The 23,138-nt window shown below is 45.6% G+C and overlaps 1 protein-coding gene across 2 annotated transcripts in view; it reads left to right on the top strand.

The window, feature by feature from the left end:
• Positions 1-23,138, top strand: part of LOC142801957 (GATOR2 complex protein WDR24-like) — a 65,594-nt gene that overhangs the window by 27,494 nt on the left and 14,962 nt on the right. For both annotated transcript variants that reach the window (XM_075887567.1, XM_075887568.1), the window contains 3 exons: positions 11,625-11,727; positions 18,705-18,897; positions 22,513-22,687. In XM_075887567.1, coding sequence (XP_075743682.1) covers positions 11,625-11,727; positions 18,705-18,897; positions 22,513-22,648 — 432 coding nt within the window. In that variant the 3' untranslated portion in view covers positions 22,649-22,687. The remainder of the gene's footprint in view (positions 1-11,624; positions 11,728-18,704; positions 18,898-22,512; positions 22,688-23,138) is intronic.

Here is a 23,138-nt window from a genome sequence, read left to right as displayed (position 1 = left end):
GGTGCCTACGGAATGCACTGCCACTTCCAGTGACCTACTGGTCAAACACAAAGGTGTGAATGACTGGAGAGCTTTTCAACAAGTGACTCTTATCGTGGAACGATGGTTTGATAAGCGAAGGTTGCAAAGCATGTTTGCTTGAGGACAATTGTTCGTCACACCGCTGCAGTGCGTGTTTTAACAACATTGAGCTGCGAATTTTGCTTCCAAGTGCTACGTCAGGTCTGCAACCGCTAGATCAAGGCGAAATATGCTCGTTGAAAGCCGGCTATTGGAAGTGCCTAGTAGGGATACTGCTGCTAAACCTTCACACGAATGTGAAAAGTTGCGGCCTCGCCTGCTTCGACTTTTTAAACCATGTTGAGGAATGCGTGCTGTCGCAGGCAGCGAAGTTCCTCTAACAGAAAATGATGGAAGACTGTTTGAAGTGTTGCTAAGCTAGCTTTGTCACGAAGCGCTTTTATGTATGGTATGGTGGACTCCCATTAAACGGAAAAGTCGCATAAACGAAACTATCTAGGCTTATTTGGTTGGTCTCCTCTATATTTAATGATAAAAAATTTTCGGGTATTCTGAACATTTTTTTTCGCTTACCGTATATACTCGTGTAAGGGCCGCACTTTTTTTTCGAAAATTTTGCTAGGTGCGGCCCTTACACGAATCAGGCCGATTTAGTACAGGCAGTACAGGCCAAAGGTCTGTACTGTTTATGCAACAGTAGCAGAGTGCAAGAGTCACAAATGACATGCCAGAAATGTTTTTATTCGGATTCCATTTCGCTGTCCTCGTTCTCGGAGGAGCTCGCCTCGGCGTCCGCGTCTTCCCAGAGACGGTCATCTTCGGTGCCGTTCATGGAGTTCGAAATTCCCGTTACCTTGAAGCTTTTAGCAACTACTTCTACTGACATGGCACGCCACGCATTCAAAATCCATTCACACACCTGTTGGAGCGACGCCCGCTTCAGCCGTCCTGTAGGGGTCTTCTCGTGGACGCCTCCAGCCATCCATTCAGAGTAACATCGGCGAAATTCCACTTTGAATGGTCTGTTGACGCATACGTCGAGCGGCTGCAGCACACTCGTCAGGCCACCGGGAATGACGGCCAAGTCCGTACGAGTTGCGGCAACTCGGTTCTTGACGCGGTCGGTCAAGTGGCCCCTAAAGCTGTCCAAAACAAGGAGGGCTTTCCGTTGTAACAGCCCTCCAGGTCTGTTTGCCCAGACGGTCTTAATCCAGTCAACGACCAGTTCCTCGGACATCCAGCCCTTCTCTTGCGCACGTACGACGATTCCCTGAGGGAACTTCTCTTTTGGGAGAGTCTTCCTTTTAAATACGACGTACGGCGGAAGCCTCCTGCCGTCTGCCGTGATGCACAACATCACAGTGCACCTTTGGCGTTCTGCACCAGTCGTGCGCACAGACACACTTTTCGCACCTTTTAAATCCACTGTGGTGCTTGTTACATCGTACATAATGAATAGCACAGCATAAACGGAGACATCTTGTTTATTCCATCTTCTTCTTCTCTCCGTGGCGGCCACCGAGCGCGTGCCACCGCACAGCGCTGTAGTCGGTAGCGACGCCTTATACCACATATCCCCTCTTGCAAAAAAAAAAAAAAATAAAATAAAATAAAATAAAAAATAAATGGTAGAAACACACAAAACTGTTTTTGTCTACTTCCTAATGAAGTCCTTCAATTTCTTTGGGGTCTTCCTTTTACGCTTGCTTTTCCTTGCAGGCGCATTAAATCCTGGACTGGTCAAAGCTTGCGTGCCGTCTAGTGGAGATGATACGGGGTCTGCCCTTTCATGACCATCCGCTCTTGATGTGTCCCATTGGGGCGCACTAGATGACCGATCAGATGCAGGGGACCAGTTCATAAGAGCAGAGGTTTCAGGCTGTAATGCATGAGAAGACCGATTAAATGCAGGTGTCCAGTTCATAACAGCAGGGGTGCCCGATTTCATTTTGTTGACCGCTCCGGGGTGAACTGCGATTAACTTGGATGCGTTCCACACACGCCCATCTTCCAAGAGGTACGAGGCCGGTCCACGTTTTCCAATGATCTTCTTGGGCGCGGAGAATTGTGAAGACAGCTTACCGTGAGCTGCAGTTGTCTTAACGCGCACGTAATCACCAACGACGAAACTGGGTTCCTTGGCTCCACGTTTTTCATCGATGTAGCTCTTCGAGATCATTTGCTTGTTTTGTACGCGCTCTCGCAACTGTTCAATCGCCCTTGACGGGTCCGTGCTGAAGCATCTGTCGGGCAATCCCAATATGTCAAGTCTGGTGCGAGGTTGGCGTCGATGAAGAAGAACAGCGGGTGTCGCACCAGTAGTCGCGTGAGGCGTACAGCGATATACTTGCAGGTAATCAAGCATGGCTGTTCGTACGTCACGACGTTCAAGCAGGGCTAGTTGAATGTACGACTTCAGCACCCTATTGAATCTTTCCACCAAGCCGTTAGCTTGTGGGTAATACACGGAAGAGTTGTAGTGCGTTATTCCACGCTCCGTGAGAAACTCGTCAAAGCTTGCTGAAGAGAACTGTGGTCCATGATCGGATACAATACTACGTGGGTAGCCTTCTCGCGCAAAAAGTTCAAGTAAAAACTTCTTCACTGTAGAAGTGGTCGCATCTCGCACGAACGCCACTTCAGGCCACTTGCTATAATAGTCAATGGCAGTAATTGCATAACGGTAGTCGGCCGAAGCTTGCGAGAATGGTCCCACAATGTCGATGGCAATTTTTTCCCACGCCGCGTCAGGAAGAGGAACAGGTTGCAGTGGCGCTGGAAAGGTACGTGCGGACTTGTCACAAGACTGGCAAATCACGCATGTGCGCACCAGTTCTTCAATGTGACTATCCATGCATGGCCACCAATAGGACTCTCTCAGGCGAGCTTTGGTACGACTAATGCCTGGGTGTGACTCGTGGGCCAGATCCATAAGGCGGCGTGTCAAAGTTGCAGGCACGACAATCCTGTCACCCCGGCATAGGATATCACTTACGACAGAGAGTTCAGCCTTCACGTAAAAGTAAGGTAGCAATTCTTTTGACAGTGATTTCTTGTCAGGCCAAGAAGTAGTCGTGAAGTGCTTAACTTCACAGATAATCTGATCATTGGCACTTGCTTCTTGAAGTTCTGGCATGGTAACTACGGGAGACAACAAACAGATAAATTCCTCTTCTGGTGCATCGCGGATTAAACTCTGGACGGGTAGCCTGGAGAGAGCGTCAGCCACGACGTTTTCGCTACCTTTCCTGTATTCGACGGTATAGTTGTAGCAGAGCAACCGTGAGGACCAGCGCGCAATCCTTAATGGTCGGTGACCGGTGCCTTTCGTCGAAAGGAGCGTAACCAGCGCTGCGTGATCCGTTCGTAAGATGAAAGGTCGTCCCCATAGATAAACGTGCCAGTGTTCGCAAGCCCAGACGCAGGCAAGGGCCTCACGTTCGCCGACTGAGTATTTCCGCTCATGCGGTTGAAGTGTGCGGGAGGCGAATGCGACAGTTTGCAGTGAGGTCCCGTTGTCCTGCTGAAGTACTGCACCTAATCCATATCCTGAAGCATCAGTTGTAATGAACACAGGCAAGTGAGGATCGAAAAGATGAAGCACTTCGCAAGATGTGAGCAGAGATTTCAGGCGCTCCAAACTGCTCTGTGCTGCCGCACTCCAAACGAAAGAGGCTTGTCCTCGTAGCAAGGCGCGCATTGGCTCGACAACATCCGAAAAATGAGGAATGAACTTGGAATAGAAGCCTGCAAGCCCCAGTAGCGAGCGGAGTTCGTTAATATTTGTAGGTGATGGTGCCTTTGTTATCGCCTCAATGGATGACATCAACGGAAATAATCCTTTGGCGCTCACAACGTGACCTAGAAAAGTCAACTCTGCCACGTCAAAGACACACTTGTTGTTGAGCCGGAGGCCAGCATCAGAAAGACGTTGCAATACAGCGCGCAAGTTTCCCAAATGGTCCTCTCGGGATCGCCCATACACGATGATGTCATCAATGTAAAATAGGACACATTTGCACCCTTTCAAGATCATGTGCATCATTTTCTGGAACGCTGATGGCGCCGACGCTAGTCCGAAGCAAACCCTCTTGAAGCGAAATAGTCCATCGTGAGTGATGAACGTGGTAAGGTCACGGCTCTCTGAACTGAGCGGTAACTGGTGATATGCAGAAGCTAAGTCTAGCTTCGAGAAACGCTGTGCCCCAGCCAGGCTGTTCAGGAGCTCCTCAGTTTGTGGCAAAGGAAAACTGTCTACTACCACAGCTTTGTTTGGCTCCCGTAAGTCAACACACATGCGAATCGAGCCGTCTTTTTTTCTGGCTACGACAATAGGGGAGACCCACTCAGAAGAGTCGACACGCTCAATGATGCCCTGAGCTTCTAATTTCTGAACTTCTGCCGAGACTTGCTCGCGAATGACAAGTGGCAGTCGTCTCAGTTTGCTGGCCACCGGTTGTACAGACGCGCGAACTCTGACCTTGTGAGTGAAACCTCTCACAGTTCCCAGCTCTTTTGCAAATAGGTGCTCAAACTCAGAACGTAATTCTGGAGGTAGCACAGGAGTTTCTTGCGTCATTAGAAGACACCTGAGCGGTGACCCTTGGATCTTCATATCCAGAGCAGCGATGCCGTCTACTCCCAGAATGGTTGTTCCCCCAGGCACAACGTATAGTAGAACAGAAGTGCATCGGCCGTGAAATGAGGCAGTAGCAATGAAGCATCCTTGTATAGGAATTGCTGCCTTCGAATAATCGAGAAGCTGGACGGATGTAGACTTCAGTGGATACGCTTTAGAAAAATAGCGTTGGTAAAGTTCTTCGGCCAGGATCGAAACCGATGATCCTGTATCGATCAAAAATGGTACAGAAATTCCTTCTATTTCCAACGCTGCGTAAATTCCCTTCTTACGGCTCCAGATCTGACAAACACTTAAATGGTCGTCTGGATCAGCTGTATCGTTACCTTCCGCTACATGCTGAACATTCTTCTCAAACTTCCGCAATGACTTGCACACCTTTTCAAGATGGCCAATTTTCTCACATTGTCGACACCTATGCGCTTTGGCCTTGCACAGAGAGCTATTTGCAAGGTGTGCCGTAGAACCACAACGATAACATACTTGCTCTTTCGGAGATATGCGACTTTGACCGTGCATGTTATAGCAAGTACATGTGCTACAATGCCGTTCTCTGTGATTTGAAGTATCTTTTACACGATGAACTTGCAAGTCATTTTGTGCAAGTTCTCTTGCTTCATTAGTCGCTTGATCATGCTGTTTGGCAATGGTAAGAGCCTTAGAAAGCGTGAGAGACTCTTCCAGCAGAAGGCGTTCACGTAAGTATCCACTTGTGGTTTTCTCTATGAGCTGGTCGCGTATCATGTCGTCCGTTAGATCACCGAAATTGCATGCTCCTACAAGACTTCTCAGCGCGGTGACGTAATCAGCCGCAGTCTCACCTGGGGCCTGCGTACGTCGACGGAAACGGTGACGCGCTGCAGTGACGTTCGACGTGGTTTTGAAGTGACCTTCCAGCGTCGCGATGGCGCGGTCGAACACATCAGGACTAGGGGACGTCAGTGTACCTGCCGCAGCGCTCGCAGGCACGAGGCACGGGTCGTCAGTAGTCGTCAGAGTCTGGAAGATACGTTGTCCTTCCAAGCCCAAGCAGTTGAGCAGGATCGCCTTCCGACGAATGGCAGGTAGGTCGAAGGCGCCCGAAGCAACCATGTAATTCTTGAAAGCCTGGATCCATTGCTCCCATGGAATGTCCGGGTGTCCAGGTGACGACAGGAACGGAGGTGGCGGCTGTAGCCCCGAAATACTCATCGTAGAAGATGGTAGGCAATAAACGAGGGCACAGATGAGGTTCAGGCCGGTAGCACATGGGCTGGTGAATCCTCGTCGCCAAAATATGTTACATCGTACATAATGAATAGCACAGCATAAACGGAGACATCTTGTTTATTCCATCTTCTTCTTCTCTCCGTGGCGGCCACCGAGCGCGTGCCACCGCACAGCGCTGTAGTCGGTAGCGACGCCTTATACCACAGTGCTTTCCGGTGCATCGAACCACACAGGTGTCTGGTCCGCATTCCCAATTTGGGACAGGTCGTATTCATGCTCCCTCCTGAGAGCATTCACGAAGCGATGAAACTTAATGACGTGGTCTTCGTACTCGCGCGGCAGTTTTTGGCAAATCGTCGTTCGGCGCCGAATAGAAAGCTGGTTACGGTTCATAAACCGCGTAGCCCAGCCCCGACTTGCCTTGAATTGTGCCGGGGGTATTTCCATGTGGCGAGCGATGCTGAGGGCTTTGACGCGTATCATGTCAGTCGATACGGCGTAGCCGTCCCTTCGTGTGTCGACGACGTAGTTGACGAGCTCGCTTTCGAGTTGCGGGTACTTGCACTTTTTCCCGCGAAACGCCTTTCGGCTCCTGTTAGTAGCGGCGAGGGCATCTTTCTGATTCATCCAGTAACGCACGCGCTTCTCATCGACGTCGTACTTTCGTCCAGCTTCCCGCTTCCCGTGCTCCTCGGCATAGTCAATCACTTGCAGCTTAAATGCTGCAGTGAATGATCTCAGATGCCGGCCCATCGTCCGTCACGTGCGCTGGCTTCTGCAGGGTTCACTACAACCAACAAAGTGACACCGACGACACCGATCTGAAGTCGCGCTGCCAACGTATCGACACGATGCTAGGAACGATGCCAACAAAGAGGCCGCACAAGGCAAATATGGCGGCGCGCTGTCAACAGCGTGGTCGGCGCGTCGGCGGAAGTAGAATAAAAGCGGAAAAGCGTGCAGCGCCATCTGGCTGTAAATGAACTAACTACACTTTTCTGGCGGGACATTTTGAACTTTTGTTTTTTTTTTTCGAAATATCCGCTTTCAAAGTTGGGGTGCGGCCCTTACACGAGGGCGGCCCTTACACGAGTATATACGGTACATCGGTTAAGTGAAACTAAAACGGGCAAAAATCCATGAATGGCAGAAGTGGCCACGGCATTTTTGCAACCATGAAACATGTACCGAAGCTAGCCAAGTCAAGCCAACCCAGCGATCGCACATGTCCGCGCACGCCATGGCGCACTCTGAGCAGCGATCGACGTCTCTTCGTGAACTTGAGATGGAACCAAAAAAAACGGCAGCACAATGCACTTTCGCTCACAACGAAAGTAAGATCATTCAATAACTTGACCGCAATGACCTTTCGAAGACGGATATTGTGAAAAAGTTCAATATTCCCAAGTCCACGCTGTCGAGGATACTCAAGAACAAAGGGAAGATTGAAGAAGCTGTAAAGTTTGGGAACTTCGCTTTGGACAGAATGCAGATGAGGACGGCATACAAAGAAATCGAAGATGTTCTTTTTCTCTGGTTCAAGCGAGTGCACAGTGCGAACTTCTCGATCAGTGGCCCCATTTGGAAGAGAAGGCCAAAGAGATTGCTACTTGGATGGGGTTCGAGGACTTCCGGGTGAGCGATGGCTGGCTGAGCTATTTCAAAAAACGGCATGGTCTTGTCTTTAAGACAGTTTCTGGAGAAAGTGCGGCTGTAAGTAGAGATATTTGTTGTCGCTGGCAACAGGGGAAGTTGCAAAAAATTTTGGAAGCCTACGATCAACGGGACGTGTTTAATGTTGATGAAATGGGGTTGTTTTACAAAGCACTCCCTACTAAGACTCTTGCTTACAAGGGCGAAACCTGTGCGGGAGGAAAGTGAAGCTAAGATCATATAACAGTGCTAGTAGGTGCCAACATGAACGATAGCGAAAGGTTGAAGATGTTAGTCGTGGGGAAATCAAAGCACCCACGTTGCTTCAAAGGTGTGCGCACGCTGCCTGTCACTTACCGCGGGAACGGCAAAGTTTGGATGACACAAGCAATCTTCGAGACATGGTTGCGCGAAGAGGATAGAAGATTTACTCAGCAGAATAGGAAGGTTACTTTTATTGTTGATCAATGCCTTACTTACGGTCAAGTCGATAGATTCAAATCGATCAGCCTAGAGTTCCTGCCACCAAATGTTACTGCAATCTTTCAACCGATGGACCAGGGCATAATTAAAGACTTGAAGGTTCTCTATCGCCACCAAGTCCTCCAGCGAATGCTTCTTTGTGCAGACAACAAAAAAACATTACAATGTGGACTTGCTCTCAGCTCTTCACATTCTAACCAATGCCTGGCAATGCGTGAAAGTGTCAACTGTGCAAAGGTGCTTCCACCATGCAAGATTTTCAAGACAAGAAGTCCTTCCAGATGACGAAGACAGCATTGCCGAGTCCAAGGAGGCTGATATTCTCTTCAGTCAGGTGACACAGTTTACTTCTTTCACAGGAGTGGACTACAAAACACTTGATGAAAACGTCGCCACATGCCGCGAGGACAGTCTTGAGGAACTTGTTGCTGAAGTTCGAGATGAGTACTCGTGCTCAAGTGGCGATGAGTTGGTGTGTGACTCTGAACCCATTGCAGTGAAGGAGAGTGCAGCAAGAGATGCTGTCATCTTGTTGCAGCGCTACTTTGAACACGATGGTGGCACAGATTTCCTGCCCAGCCTTTCGGCCATGTACTCTTACTTTGTCAAAAAATGCTTGAAAAAAGCCAAGCAAACGGTTATCACCTCCTTTTTTCTGAGTCAGTAATATTGGAAAAGTTTTTTTTTTCTAATCAACTACAGTAGTATTGTATATTTCAAAGTTGTGTTTTTTTTCAGTCAGCCACAGTTTGTGCTTTTGAAATAAAGTCCTATTTCATTCATTTTGTAGGCATTGCTTAAATGAAACTTCTCATAAATGGAACAAATTTTCTTGCCCCTTCGAGTTCTGTTTAAGAGGAGTCCACTGTATGTGAATTTATGACGTCCAATTCTTTGGTAGGCTTATATCGAATTCTGCCCTATATAGAACTGATGAGTGTGTGTGTTTCTTTTATGAACTCGATATATCCGAGTTTGACTGTACCTCACATTGGAGCAATCAATTTCACGCGAAGCAGTCAGGGAGAAGCTGCCTATGCCACATACAGAAAAATGTTTTATGGTAAGTGAAATCATAAAAGTTAAGCCTGCTAGCCTTGCATAAACCATATGGAGCACTACCAGAAGTATGCCATACTAATGGTATTTCGTTCAGAAAAACGCCGCAATGGCTCCACATGCCTGGCTATTTACAGACAGCATTCTCAGCACGGTTCTATGCCTGCCAAAGAGCACAGTGTCGTGCCTTGTGTAGACGCCCACATGTGTCACGTTGTCCACGTCTCACTGCCACACAGTGTGAAAGGGGCATTGTTATGATCTCACTGTCTTATGCCTTTGCTAAAGCAGGCATCCTTATCACTGCCTAATGATGCATACTGAGATGCGATTTTGCTGAAACACTGCGGGGTGCACGTGCTCGCCTCGCTTGAGTGTGAATGTATTGTGCCTGTTCAAAAGTGCTGATCGCTTCGCTCAATGTTGATGCCTAACTGACAATGTTGCAAGTGATAGGGGAATAAATGACACATAAATTCCAGCTCCTAACATCGCCGAAGTGAATGTGTTATCAGTTCACTATTATCGTTATGGAGTCCATGATGCTAATTCATAAATGATTGTGCTCTCTTTTTTTTAATGCTTTTTTCTGCTATGAAGCCATGCCAACATACTTAATCCCAGACCCGGTGATGTCATCAAAATTGCTATTTATCTACCTCCATGTCTCAGTCTCGTATAGAAGCTAGTGACAAAGCAACCAGCTTGGATGCTGTAGTCACTGCTGCATTTCAACCTACAGCTGCGACATGCCTCAAAGGCTCTTGTAGTCACTCTATGCAAGCATACCTCACTTTACACAACTGTGTCAATTTCGTTGGCTAAAAGTAGTCATTATACTCCTATGTTATTCATGAATATTTGTTTTAAAAAATGTTTTCGTGGGATTGCAGGGCTATAAAAGGCATAGTTGACAACTGCCGGTTTGTAACCCAAAGCCACAAAGAAATCGATACCAATTTCTCAGAAAATAAAGTTTTTCAGGTAAAGAGAAATTTGTCCCCAGCATTTCCAATGAAGGCGGAAATGCTGTAGACCCGTGTGCTCGGATTTGGGTGCACGTTAAAGAACCCCAGGTGGTCGAAATTTTTGGAGCTCTCCACTACGGCATTTCTCATAGTTATATGGTGGTTTTGGGACGTGAAACCTCACATATCAATTGAATTTGTCCCCGGGGACGAATTTTCTTTGGTAAAGGAACCTTTCTTTTTGATGGATTCTATTGTGGCCTTTTGCTGCAAACCGGTGGATGCTTTTCAGAACCTTGTAGGGCTCAACAGAACTAAGTTCCAATGGTAGCACAATTTTGAAATATACCTTTACTTTTCTAAAAATATCATGTTTGTAGTATTCATATTTGGTTAGGTGTCATCCCTATTTTGTTCGTACAGTCGAATCTCACTAATCCGAACATGTTTAATTCAAACTCACGCTGAAGTTCCGTCAAAGCTATGTGTATTCCAATGGGTGAAAACGTTCTGTAATACGAACGCCCAAGAACTTGCGACGATTAATTTATACATAGTACCGCGCTCCGAAGATGCTCTCAGCACCACGCCCAATCCCACGGCGGCATCTCCGACACCTGTACTCTGTGCCCAAAGGAAAAGGAAAGGAAAGAAAAGGCTGCGGTGGAATGTTTGCTCTCTCTCAAATGCCAATCCGCGACCCGCCTGTGCCATTCTTCTCTCTTTTCCGTCCCTGCCACGTAAACACCCTTCTCTTTCTCCTTTCAACGCCACACGCAAAGAGAGGAAAAAAAAAAAAAAAGCTGTCACGGAGTGTTGGCTCTCTCTCATTTGCCGGTGCCATGCTCCCCCATTTCCTGTCCCTGCCACGTAGACCCTTCTCCTTCCAACAATGCGCGAGAAAAGAGAGAGAGAGAAAAAAAGCTGCCGTGGAGTGTTGGTTCTTTCTCGTCATGTGCTGGCCACGCTGCGGCTGCGGCGCATATGATAGTAGCAGTAGTAGGGTGTTCTCTGGTAGTAGCGGAGATTCAGTCATTGTCGTCGTCCTCTTTAGAGAGTGTTGGCGCTGGACATTGCCGCGCGCAACTTCTCTTGCCAGGAGAATGTTGAAACCAAAGAAGAAATGCTTTGCAAGCTGCGTACGAAATTGATTGACTTGCTGCAAGGCAAACGTGTGCAGACGCGCATCCCTGATTACTTCAAATAATGAAGGATGACCTGTGATTTGTGAATAAATGTAAGTTTTCCACAACTTCCCCCTCATGTGTTAGCTCAATGCACATGCGCCACTGCATGGTGAGCCCTCTGTTCTATTAGCTTTCATTAATTCAAACTTCTTTTAATTCGAAAATTGTCGGGCCCCTTCTATCGAGATTCGACTGTATTTGATTCAGTTCCAATATTCACTACTCACATACCCCTAGTTGTAAGGGCTGTACTTCTGCTCTGAATTTCTAAGGGAATGTCGCAGCTGTTCAATGTAGCTTATAATTCAATTCATTTATGCTTGCTATTTCTGTGCCTGACCATTAACATGGAAGGTTATCTTTCTGGTAAAGTATGCTGAGCCTATGTTTGCTTGAATGTTGCAGGGTGATGTTCAAATGGCTGTATCGGCCACGATTGTTCTGGGAGACAAGCTCAAAGGCTGCATAGATGAATCGACATTGGAGTCCTGGTTTCTTGCTTACATAGGTAGGCAATGAATCTGCTTTGAGAGTCATTGTAGCATGTGTGTAGTGTGATCTTGTTTTTCACTTCAGTGTAGTCTCAGTCATTAGTACAGAAAAGGGAACATCGTACAAAGTAGATATACAGGAGGAGGTCCGAAAGCACAAGACTGCAGGGGGACCTCCTGTTTAAAATTGGATAACAAAAATTATTCAATTAGCAGTAAGAGTTAAAACAGGAAAATGAGTGAACCTATAAAACAAAACTAAGATACAAGTAAAGAAAAACAGTGACATAAACAATATTACAGGGGAAGAAAAACATGTAGTTAACTTGACATTTACTTCTGTATTTTTCTTCTTGTACTTGCTTTGTGGCACAATTAAATTGTTAACAGATATTGTGAGTTGCTCTCTTGATCTGTTAGCGTGTTGCAGATGAAGTAGTTACTTCAGAACATGTGAATTGCTGAACATGTGATCTCGCATAATTTTTGTTATTCTTCTTTTCATTTGAAAAGAAACATAAGAGGATGTAACCGTCTTTGATCATGCAAATTTCATTCAGGAGGATTTCAGTTTACTTACTGGAGGGTCTTTTGTTCTGTAGGCCTCTTTGCATGTCGCAGTGGTACTCTTGAAGCAACATTGCTGCTATATAAGTGCCATAAATCACACAGTTATTCTTTCCCCTTTCTCTAAAGAAACACAATATTGAGCTTTGTTTGATATCAACAGTCGTAATTTTACTCTTCCATCTGTGATCCAGTAATTCTAAGTTTGTCCCTCATTGACAGAAAAGTAACTGCGAGATGAACACGGTTTTTAAAGTAATCCTGCAACACTTTTTCTGCATGGTCACAAGATGCTACTGATCTATGGTCGAGGCTACTGAGAACACGCGAGCCAAGCAATATAGGAGACAGAGAGAAAGGACAGAAAGCTCTTAGAGTGTGCAGCAAATTTCAAGAACGCTTGCACTTGGTGGATTCTAAAAAATTTAACAGCAATCGATTCATGAGGCAATAAGCTTTTTTAATGAAGTCATTCGACGATTACTTGGGCGCTTTTCAAACATACCTTTGTGAATGGGAATAATCTGCATGCTTCACATATGATGTTAGCAAACTACATCTTATAATGCATTGCATAGGCTTGTGCGAATATTCGAATGCTTTGAATTTCGGAATGAATATTACGGTATTCGAATTTGCTTCAACTCAAATTAAATTGTTGAAAATTTCGAAGTATTTGAAATAAACGAATAGGTGTATATTAATCGCATATAACCCTTTTATAAAAGTGGTTTCACTGCAGTAGAGGTGTGCAAAACTGTGAAAGCACCTTTGCAGGGAAAATCTGCACTGCCGCGAAGCCTTACTTGAAGATTAAATGAACATCATACCTTATTAATGAACATCATACCTTATTAATGAACATCATACCTTAATAATGAACATCATATTGATTCGTCGTTTTTTAAGTTTAAAAGCTTGTTACTCCGGCTTATATGCTCCAAGTATAGTAAATTTTATAATGAACATAATTTGCAGGTTATCGCTTGAATTGTACAGGAAGCCATATCCTGCTACTATTCAAGGTTGTTTCATCTTACTATGAACAACAACAAAGAAAAAGAGGCATTTGCATAAGTCTTGTTTCAATTTTTTTAAAATAGTGTGCAGTTTAGTTAGGTCGTAACAAATACAGTGGACTCCCAATAAACGAAACTCGCTTAAACGAAAATGCTTCATTAACAGAACTAAATGGGCTCATATGGCTGGATTTTTATGTGTTGCGTAGTAAAATTCATCGGTTAATCGAAACAGTGCTTACTGGTCACCTACGGTTAAATGGCACAAACTCTAAACACAGCATAGACTCGCTCAGGCCAAAGGTAGTCTCACAACCGTGGCAACACCTCTAGACAAGCCAATTCAGTAGCCATTCTCACTTATGGTGGCTGTGGTAGAGTGTACTAAAAGTGTTGAGTGGCGTGACCGCACCTCGCCGCCTGATACCTTCTGCCTTGCCCGTACGGCGGCGCTGCAGTCGAATAGTACTGAAAGAGCTGTGCGCTGCGTGCAAGAACTGCTATGAGCTTTGGCTTCTCCGGTGCGCTTTTTGCTGCAGATTTCTTCGTACCTGCCTATCATTCATGTCTAGCACATGATGTCATAACCCTAGAAGTATGACACGCCAATCTACTGAATTTAAGCTCCGTAAAAGTCCTTGTGAGAGATCGAAAATTATTGAGAAAGGGCGTGTCTTATTATGATTTCCTCTGTCTTAACTTTTTCCTCATTGGACAGGCGTCTACAATATTAAGAATAACTGAGCCGATTTATTGGAAGTTATAGCTGTGCTCTGAAAGCTGTGCGATGAAAACAAAAAACTTATGCCATGTCAAACTCACGGAGAACCAGGTGGCCGTAAGTACAGAAGGGAGAGGAAGGGAATATGAACCTCGTACACAACGAAATTTTTTCGTAATTTAATTTTTCAGGGATACTTAAATATTTACACGTATTCACAGCAACGACAAATTGCCAAAGTTAATCGTTCTGTTGCACCCCCCCCCCCCCCCCCCAAAAAATCTTGTGTAGCCATGCACCGAACGTTTACAGTTGGCAAAGCTGAATATAGTGTGCCTCTGTACAAATGCGCACTATAAATTTCACCTTTTCGACAGGATGAGGTCTCAAAACTAGTTCAAGTCTAACATAGTCAGATGAGAAATGCACCGCGAAAAAAAAGCAGCTGTTCTAAGGGGCATTGCATGGAAACATATGTGTGTGTGTGCGTGTGCACACGTACGTGCGTGCGTGCACATATACAATTCAATTTCTAAAAACAAAATGCCCCACTGCCTGCCTACACTTTTGACACTTAATAAGAACTTCACCTATAATACTAAACATCGTCATAAATTTTCTGGCTTGTTATGGGGTTATGCCAATAGAATATTTTGAAAGCAGCGCAATTCAAGCTGTCTACTCGGCTGCTGACCCGCAGGTCGCGGGTTCGATTCCCGGCTGCGGCGGCTGCATTTCCGATGGAGGCGGAAATGTTGTAGGCCCGTGTACTCAGATTTGGGTGCACGTTAAAGAACCCCAGGTGGTCAAAATTTCCGGAGCCCTCCACTACGGCGTCTCTCATAATCAGAAGTGGTTTTGGGACGTTAAACCCCACAAATCAATCAAGCAATTCAAGCTGTCGATAAAAAATGAGAACTGGTTTCAGTGAATATACCCCAATTAATGGACAGGCTATATATATATACAACTGGCACTTTTTAATATATTTAAGATAACCCCTTTCTCGTAGAGTTCTTGACTAGGAGGTACAGGCATTCTTTCAGCGCTCAGCTCCCTGGCTCGGCCTCGTGAAGCTTGCATAAAAGAAGCAAAGTGAGTGCGAAAGCATGTGGTTACAACAAGAAAACCTTTCAGAAAGCATTAATTATTATCTTCTGCAAAAGTGGCATAATAAAACAGAGTTGTCACCGATATAAATGTGGTGACAACATTACTTATACTCGGGTTTCTCATGAAAACATCGAGCGCATGTGTACTTATACGAGGAACAGTGCTCTGGATATAGAAACTGCCGAGAAAACGAGTGCATGATTTAATCGCGGTATTGATACTTATCTCTTTGTAGTTCGCCAGTAGCCACTTATGATGTAGCGCAGCTCAATGTGCTGCTTGAGTGAGAAGCTAAGTGGATCCGTTCAAGTTCCGATTGTAGTTTTTTTTTTTTTTTTTTGTCGGCAGGTTCTTGAAGCAGTGAATGTATCGACACAATTTCGGCAAAGCTGCATATTCACTCGTCCACCATGGGGCGTAGCAGGTGCATCCACTGATAAAGGCTCAGAAACGCATTAAACATGCTAAAAACGAGCAAATACACGATTTCGCAGGCTACGGCGCGAGTGCTCCCAATGCAGATCCTCTTGAGATCTTCAGTGCCATGGAAATACAGGCCCGCCGCTACTGTCACCCACCGGAGAATCAGCCGAGATACGGCGCGGCCGCCTCGTTCAATCCACTGCCCCCTTCTAGTACACTGTAGCTGTGGGAGACGAGCCGGCGAGTCAGTTGTGTGTTAAGCCTATTTGTGCGGCTAAGTGAGGTAGATCACGGTGTTATTTCAGCCTGATAGAAAGGAAGCGGCCGCACTATGCACTCTCGCTTGAAAAAAAGCTGCAAATTCTTCAGGAGCTCGACCGAAGCGGCCTGCCCAATACGAAGGTGGCGAAAAAAATACATCCCGAAATAGACGCTGTCGCGGATCTGCAAAGACAGAGAAAAGATTGAAGGCGCTTTAAAGAACGGAACCTTTACATCTAAATGGATGCAGACGATGCCCTATGAACAACTCGAAAAAGTACTTTTTCTGTGGTTCAAGTGTGCACAGAGTTCCAATTTGCCCATAAGCGGACCGATTCTCGAGCAGCAAACTCTGAGAGGTCGCCATGCAAATGTGTGTTGAGAACTTTGTCCTAAATGACGGATGGCTCAACCGCTTCAAAACACGCCATGGCCTAGTCTTCTAAGCAATCTTAGGTGAGAGTGCTGCAGTCAACAGGGACATTTGCACTGACTGGCTACAAGTGCGGCTTAAGGAAACTTTGACGAGCTTTGAGCCATGAGACGTCTTCAAGGTCGACGAGATGGGTCTTTCTTATTAAGCGCTTCCATCAAAGTCTCTCACCTTCAAAGTGGAAGCCTGTAGTAGAGGAAAACACAGCAAAGATCGCATCACTGTGCTGGTGGGTGTGATCATGGCAGAAGATGAGAAATTGAAGCTGTTGGTAATAGGAAAATCAAGGCACCCACGTTGTTTCAAAGGCCTTCGACACCTTCCCTTTGCGTATCATGCGGACGGCAGAGTGTGGATGACCATGGCCATTTTCAAAAACTGGCTATTGGAGGAAGATGCAAGATTTACGAGGGAAGGCAGCAAGGTTGTTGTCATCAGGTTGAAAGACTCCAAGCCATCACTCTGGAGTTCTTGCCAGCCAATGCAACGGCAGTGATCCAGCTAATGGATCAAGGGGTTATTTAGAACATTAAAGTTCATTACCGCAGACTATTGCTCCACCGAATGCTGCTTTGTGCAGACAGGGGGAAATGCTACAGCATAGATTTATTGGCAGCCATCTACATTTTGGCTCGTGCCTGGGAACAAGTGAAGGCAACAATACACAGATGCTTTCATCATGCTGGCTTTCAACTGCGAGAAGCAGTACCCCATGAAGAAGAAAGCCCGGTTGATGCCGACATTGAGGCGCAGTATTCAGTGAGGTCCTGCCCTCTGCCCCTTTCACGCAGCTGGACTACGAATCAATTGATGAAAATGTTCGTACCTGTCGTGAGGAGACTGTCGAGGAAATGATTGCCGAAGTGCAATACGAGGATCAACCTTTTAGCGATGAATGTGATGACAATATTGCCAGTGCAGTGGTGCCACCAGACAGATCAGCTAAAAAGGCTGCTGAACTTTGCAGTGGTTTTGCAGCACTACTTTGAGCATGAGGCTTTTCCAGAATTTCTGGCTAGTTTGTCAGGCATGGGTGCATACCTTGTGAGAAAACAACTCAAGCTTGCCAAACAAACTACCCTTCACTCCTTTTTTTCTCCTACTCATCCTCATGAGTAAGGTGAGGTTTGTGCAATTTTAATAAAGTTTTTGATTCACTAAATAAATGTACTTTGCCTAAATGAAACTTCTGATAATTGGAACAGTTTTATGGATCCCCTTCGAGTTCCGTTTAAGAAGAGTCGACTGTTTGCGAATTTTTCATTATAGAATATGATACAAGCTATGCAAACTCGATTTGAAATTATTCGACCGAAACCACTATTCGCTTTGAATTCGCTTTGAACCTAAAATTTATTATTCGTGCAAGCCTAGTATTGTAATACATTCAAGTTATAGCTATAACTACGCATAGTCCAGTGACATCTAACTAGACCTTCAAAGATAAGCAAGTAAAATGTAGAAGTTATTTTTACACCACAATGCTTCACTGATTGTGTGATGTGTTTAAGAGTGTGAAAGGAGGGCTTCCTAATTTCTTTTGACATACAAGTAACCGTTGCAAAGATCTGATATCGAATCATTCAACATTGATCTGAATGTGTTCAATTCGCTCTGAAACACACTGCACACCATTTTTTGAGGCTCCGGAGCCCGCCATTACTGCGTCTCTTATAATCATATCATGGTTTTGGGATGTTAAACCCGAATAATGATAATAATAATAATAATAATATTTTTTTTTTTTGAGGCTTCATTACTGCAGCACTGGCTAAATGGTATAAATCTATCATCTCATGCAGAGACCTTGTGTTACATCCGCGTTTTTTACATAATTCAGAGAAATTCATATCTGAACTACAACGTGGCTGACACAGCAAATACCGTCTGAAAGCAAGATATGACACTTGAGTGTCCTAGGGTCTTGCTTGTTTTTGATATTGTCAATGCTTGCAAAAGCATTTCAGATGAAGTGGTGTTCATGTTATCATTTCAGGCTTCACATCACAATACATGTGCCTCCTTTGAAGCTTGATGCAAAACAGAGGAGCGCTATAAAACGTGGACATAGATGAGAGGCTCACAGCACAGGCGTCTCTTGTGTATGTCCCCGTTGCATAGTGCTCGTCTGTTTCTCATAAGTAGAAACCAACTCTCCCAAGCATAAGTGTTGCTAATCCTTTGAAACATTTGTGCTTTGCCAAAGAAGAGAAGCTTTATGTACACACGTGTTAGAGAATGAGATCAAACAACACAAGGGGGTGCTTGTGTCATCGTGTTCTGGTTCTATTCTCTTAAGTCTGTGTTTGCACTCCTGGATATGTTCCGCGACCAATCCCTACCAACTACAGTTAACCTGTCTGTCCTTCTAAGCTTCATTTTTGTTCCCGTTCTTCCACATTGTGTTCCACTACATTCATGTCCCTGTTGCATTTATCCACGCTGCAATGAAACCAGACCTGCTGAGTCGGTTCCAGATGTGGAACGTGATAGCACGGGTGCTGTCACTGAGCAACTTGGCCTCAGTGTCGACGCTGAACCAGCAGTCCACCATAGTGCACACAGTGTGTGGCGGCTGCCAGAAGCCCCTGGCCCGCTCTGGCTGGCTGTGCGACCGCTGCAAGGCCATACCTGCTCCCTGCGCCATCTGGTAAGCTGCTTGGTTCATACATGTCTTATTTCATTTACCATATTTCATCACGTAATGGATGCACTTGCATAATGAATGCACCCCAATTTCAGTCGTCATAATGTTATTCTTTTTTTTGTCCCGCATAATAACACACCCCCTACATTCATCAACTGCAGTTCAGAAAACCAACACCTTGTTCGTGCCTTCTTGCCCGTTGAATCTTTTCCAGTTTTCTTTATTGTGCCGACTCCCCCCCCCCCCAGGCCACTCCCCCTTCATCTGCTTCCGTGCACCATTTCGTTTTCTTTCTATCTGTGTGCCGTCGTCTCTTGTTTTTTTTTAATTATCCCTGCTCCAAGGCAGGGTTAATTAACGGTGCGAATGTAGAGACATCGCAGCTGACAAGCACATGGTGAGCGAAGGTGACGAAACTGCTCGTATCAACCAATAGTCGCTTTAATATTAAAAGAAAAGCGGCGCACAAAAAGACGGAGACAAAGAAGAGAACCACACACAGCGCTGCCACGTGTGGGTGCACACCTCTTCTGTCTAACACTGTTATTATTTTTAAGCACCACGATCAATTCACCCGTGAGGTGTCTGAAGCCTATCATATTAACAAGTCACGTGATGCTTGCGTAAGCCAGACTTAGGTTACATTGCACAAAAAAGAGTTCACTTTTATTGACGAGCGTATCACTTAATCTCGCTGTACCTCACTTGTCATGCGCGGCTATTACTTTTTAAATTCGTGTTGCTCGGATTAAACTTTCAGTTGTGAGTACAGCGCTGTGTGTGGTTCTCTTCTTTGTCTCCGTCTCTTTGTGCGCCGCTTTTCTTTTAATATGAATATACACCAACTCGCCCAACTTTCTATTCTGTTGCGAAATAGTCGCTTCCTGCAAATACAAAAGGCCCAACCACGTGCACGCAATTTCCGAGCGATGACGACTGGGTTTGCTGTTGCCATGGCTGTCGGGAAGGGCCATTCATCGCCATCACGTGCCAGGTTTCTTGAAATTGAGAAAATGTCACTTGCCGCCCAGAAAAGAGCGTGGCGATTTTCACAGCATTGCAGCACCTCTGAATTTTGCTACAGTTGCAATTAGATCTTTATGCGTGTTATCCGTGCCTAGTTCAAGGAACGCAAGATATAGGCTACCTTTTCTACAGTCACTTCTCATGTGAACAGTAAGGTGGTGCCTGTATTTTGTCGTTAATCTTGTTATCGACAGTTCAACTTGATGATGCGGTGGTGACTTGCTGCATTGTCAACAGCGGTGGCTCAGTCGTCGTGCGAGGTGTCCACGGAGTTGGCAAAGTGCGTCGCAACGTCACAGCGCATGCTTCTGGGCGCACCGCGAGGTCGCAGCGGATATCACTGTTGCAGTTAAATGATTGCGAGAAAAGAGAGCCACGAAATGCTTTTATAGACTGTGCACGGGGCACGGGGGCATCTTGCAGAAGATAGCACCATCAACCACTGAAGATGATTGAAGTGAAACAGAGAAGCTGTTTCCAAACAGTGCATTATCTTAATTGAAAGAAGTAGGCGACCTAACTTTTTTTTATTAGCGCATTTTTCGCTCATCCTGAAATAAGTATTAATAACATTTGTCCTAAATAAAAAACGCACCCATAAATTTGCTTCGATTTTTTTGGGGAACAGAAGTGTGTTAATTAAGTGAGTAAATACTGTGTCTAGTACATGCTGCAATTAGAAGGTGACCAGCTTACCACGTCGTCACGGTGAGCTAGCGCGGCAACTTCAAGGCAGCTTGGCCACCTCTCATTCTTTTTTTTTTTTCACTTTTTCTGGTTTGCTGTCTTGTCTCGTAGCAAGAGTGATGTTTTTGGTATTGTGGGTGGATATAACACTAAGTGAAAAAGTATATATGTTTATACGTTCTGGGCTTTAAATTTGCCCAAACCACGATTGCTTAGGATTTTACACTATATATGTTAGTAAAAGTTCATCAGTAATAGAACATGAGTATAACTAATTCAATAACACAAAACATACTTTTCAAGTACAAGCAAAATTAAAGAGCCCCGACCAAAATGAAAAGGTTTTTAAACATTAAAGTGCTGCAGCCAAAATGTCAGTTTTTAATGTGGGTGAACAAAGATGTATTTCAGTTATTGATGTGTGTATAAAGTATGCAGCCAAAAATGTTTGTCATCTATCAATGTAACCCCCGCACCCTCGCTGTATCGCTTTCGGTGGCTGCAGGATATCTCATGAATAGAGAGTACAGGATAAATGTTTTGTTTTAAACCTTTTAATTTTTGTTGGCACTCTTTCATTTCTTTTCTACTTCATGCTTCTCCCGACCATAAGATGCTTAGTCGAAACATAGATTTCAACACATACAGTCAAACCTCAATATATCAAACACGGATATATCGAATTATTGCCTATATCGAACAGTTCCTATATCACGCGGGAAATCGCATGCATCATTGATTTTTTTATTTCGAACAAAGTTTGACATATAATGGATATATCGAACTCAGCTACCCCAAACCGCCCGTGCTCCATTGACAGGCGGCGAGCTTTTCCGCAACTCTCGAAAGTAGCGGTAGAGCGGTGGGCGTTTACGAATGCTGCACACATCGATGGCGCCGAGAGCGCCACTTTAACGTAGCAGCGTACGCGCGCCGCAGCCTTGCGGTAGAGGTTCTTGAATGAGGAAAGGGAAGGGAAAAGCGTGGAGCTGTTATTGTCTTTCAATACGAAGGCACCGACACGGCTTCGCGCGGGGGAAGGGGGAGTGGGAGGTAAAGATTGAGGAGGAAAGTATAAGAGGGAAAGGACGCACACGTCTCGGACGCGGCCCGCGCTGCCGCCGGGAAAGAGAAACCAGTCAGGCGAGCCGGCATGGGCGCGCCATGTGCGCGCTTTACACCCGGATTCACGCCGCAGCCTTGAAGCTTGCAGTCGTTGCAGTCTTATGGTGTCAACGGCACACTGCGCATTTGTTGCAAGCTCCTCCCCCGTAGCATCGGCAGGCATCGGTCGTTGTGCTCGCAGTGTTCGTGCGTTCGGAGTTAGGCCTGTCGCGCGCTGTGGTGCGCGACAGGCTTAACTTCGAAGGGCGGAGCTCACGGATGTGGAGATTGTCGCCGAAGCTACTGCTGAGCAGCCAAATGAAGACTCTGCCGAGGTGGATCCCGCAAGCGTTGATGGTGCCCCGCTCCCGACATCAGCTGAGGTCGTAGCTGCCTTGGCCCTTATGCGCCGCGCGATTGAAGGCACCGGCCTATCACTTATGTATCGCCTGGACTATATTGAGGACGCAGTCGTCAAACACGCCATGGCCAACAAAAAGCAGGCTACTCTTTTTCAATATTTTAAACCAACACAATAAATACTATGTTTGAATCTTCAAGTGAATATTTACTGCACCACGCTTGAACGGTTCGTTGGTTGTTTTCAGCAAGCTGTTGACGCATTTTTTTCGTGATTTTTTATATCGAATTCTGGATATATCGAACTATTTCGCGATCGCCGCGCCGTTCGATATATCGAGGTTCGACTGTACTTATCACCGTCTAACACAAGTTTTTCGTTTGTAGTGTCTTTGCAAAACCTCTGAGTTGTTTTCTTTTGTGCATTTTGCTTGTGTGCAGCCATGAAGTGGTGCGCGGGCTGTTTGTGTGGTGCCAAGGCTGTGCACACGGTGGGCACGTGCAGCACCTGTCAGCATGGTTCCGCACGCAACGGCTCTGTCCTGCCGGGTGCGGGCACATGTGCGAGTACACATAACACTACCCTTCTCTCAGCATTGCTGCTCTTCTCATCAGGGTAAGACATTGGAAGATTCTTCGAAGGGGGGCAGGTTACCCACTCTTGCTGTAGCCCGGGAACAACTTCCCGCAGCCTCCCAAGCCAATGCTACGGTGGTAGAGCTGTTACACGTTCAGTAGGTTCTCAACAATTCTGTCTCCCAGAGACCATAGGAATTTAACTGTCCAAAGTTTTCATAAATCTGACTCGGGGCAATGTAGTTCCAGCTTGAAATTCGAAATACCCTTAAAGTAGGAAAGGGGGGGGTGGGCACGATGGTGTTTGCTTCGTTATTACATGGCCTATGCACACATGTGTGATTAAGGCCCAGTCTTAGTTTACTTTTCTACACGATATCAATGCACCGTGGCGAAAGTGACTTAAATGTTCTTCGTGCGATACAGTAGGCTCCTTCAAACGGAACTCAAAGAGAACAAGAAAATTTCTTCCATTTATGGGAAGTTTTACA

Source organism: Rhipicephalus microplus, chromosome 1 (genome assembly GCF_043290135.1).
Source record: "Rhipicephalus microplus isolate Deutch F79 chromosome 1, USDA_Rmic, whole genome shotgun sequence".
NCBI classification, from domain to species: Eukaryota; Metazoa; Arthropoda; class Arachnida; order Ixodida; family Ixodidae; genus Rhipicephalus; species Rhipicephalus microplus.
Note: the sequence above shows the minus strand (reverse complement) of the source record. Positions and strands in the feature narration are given on the sequence as shown.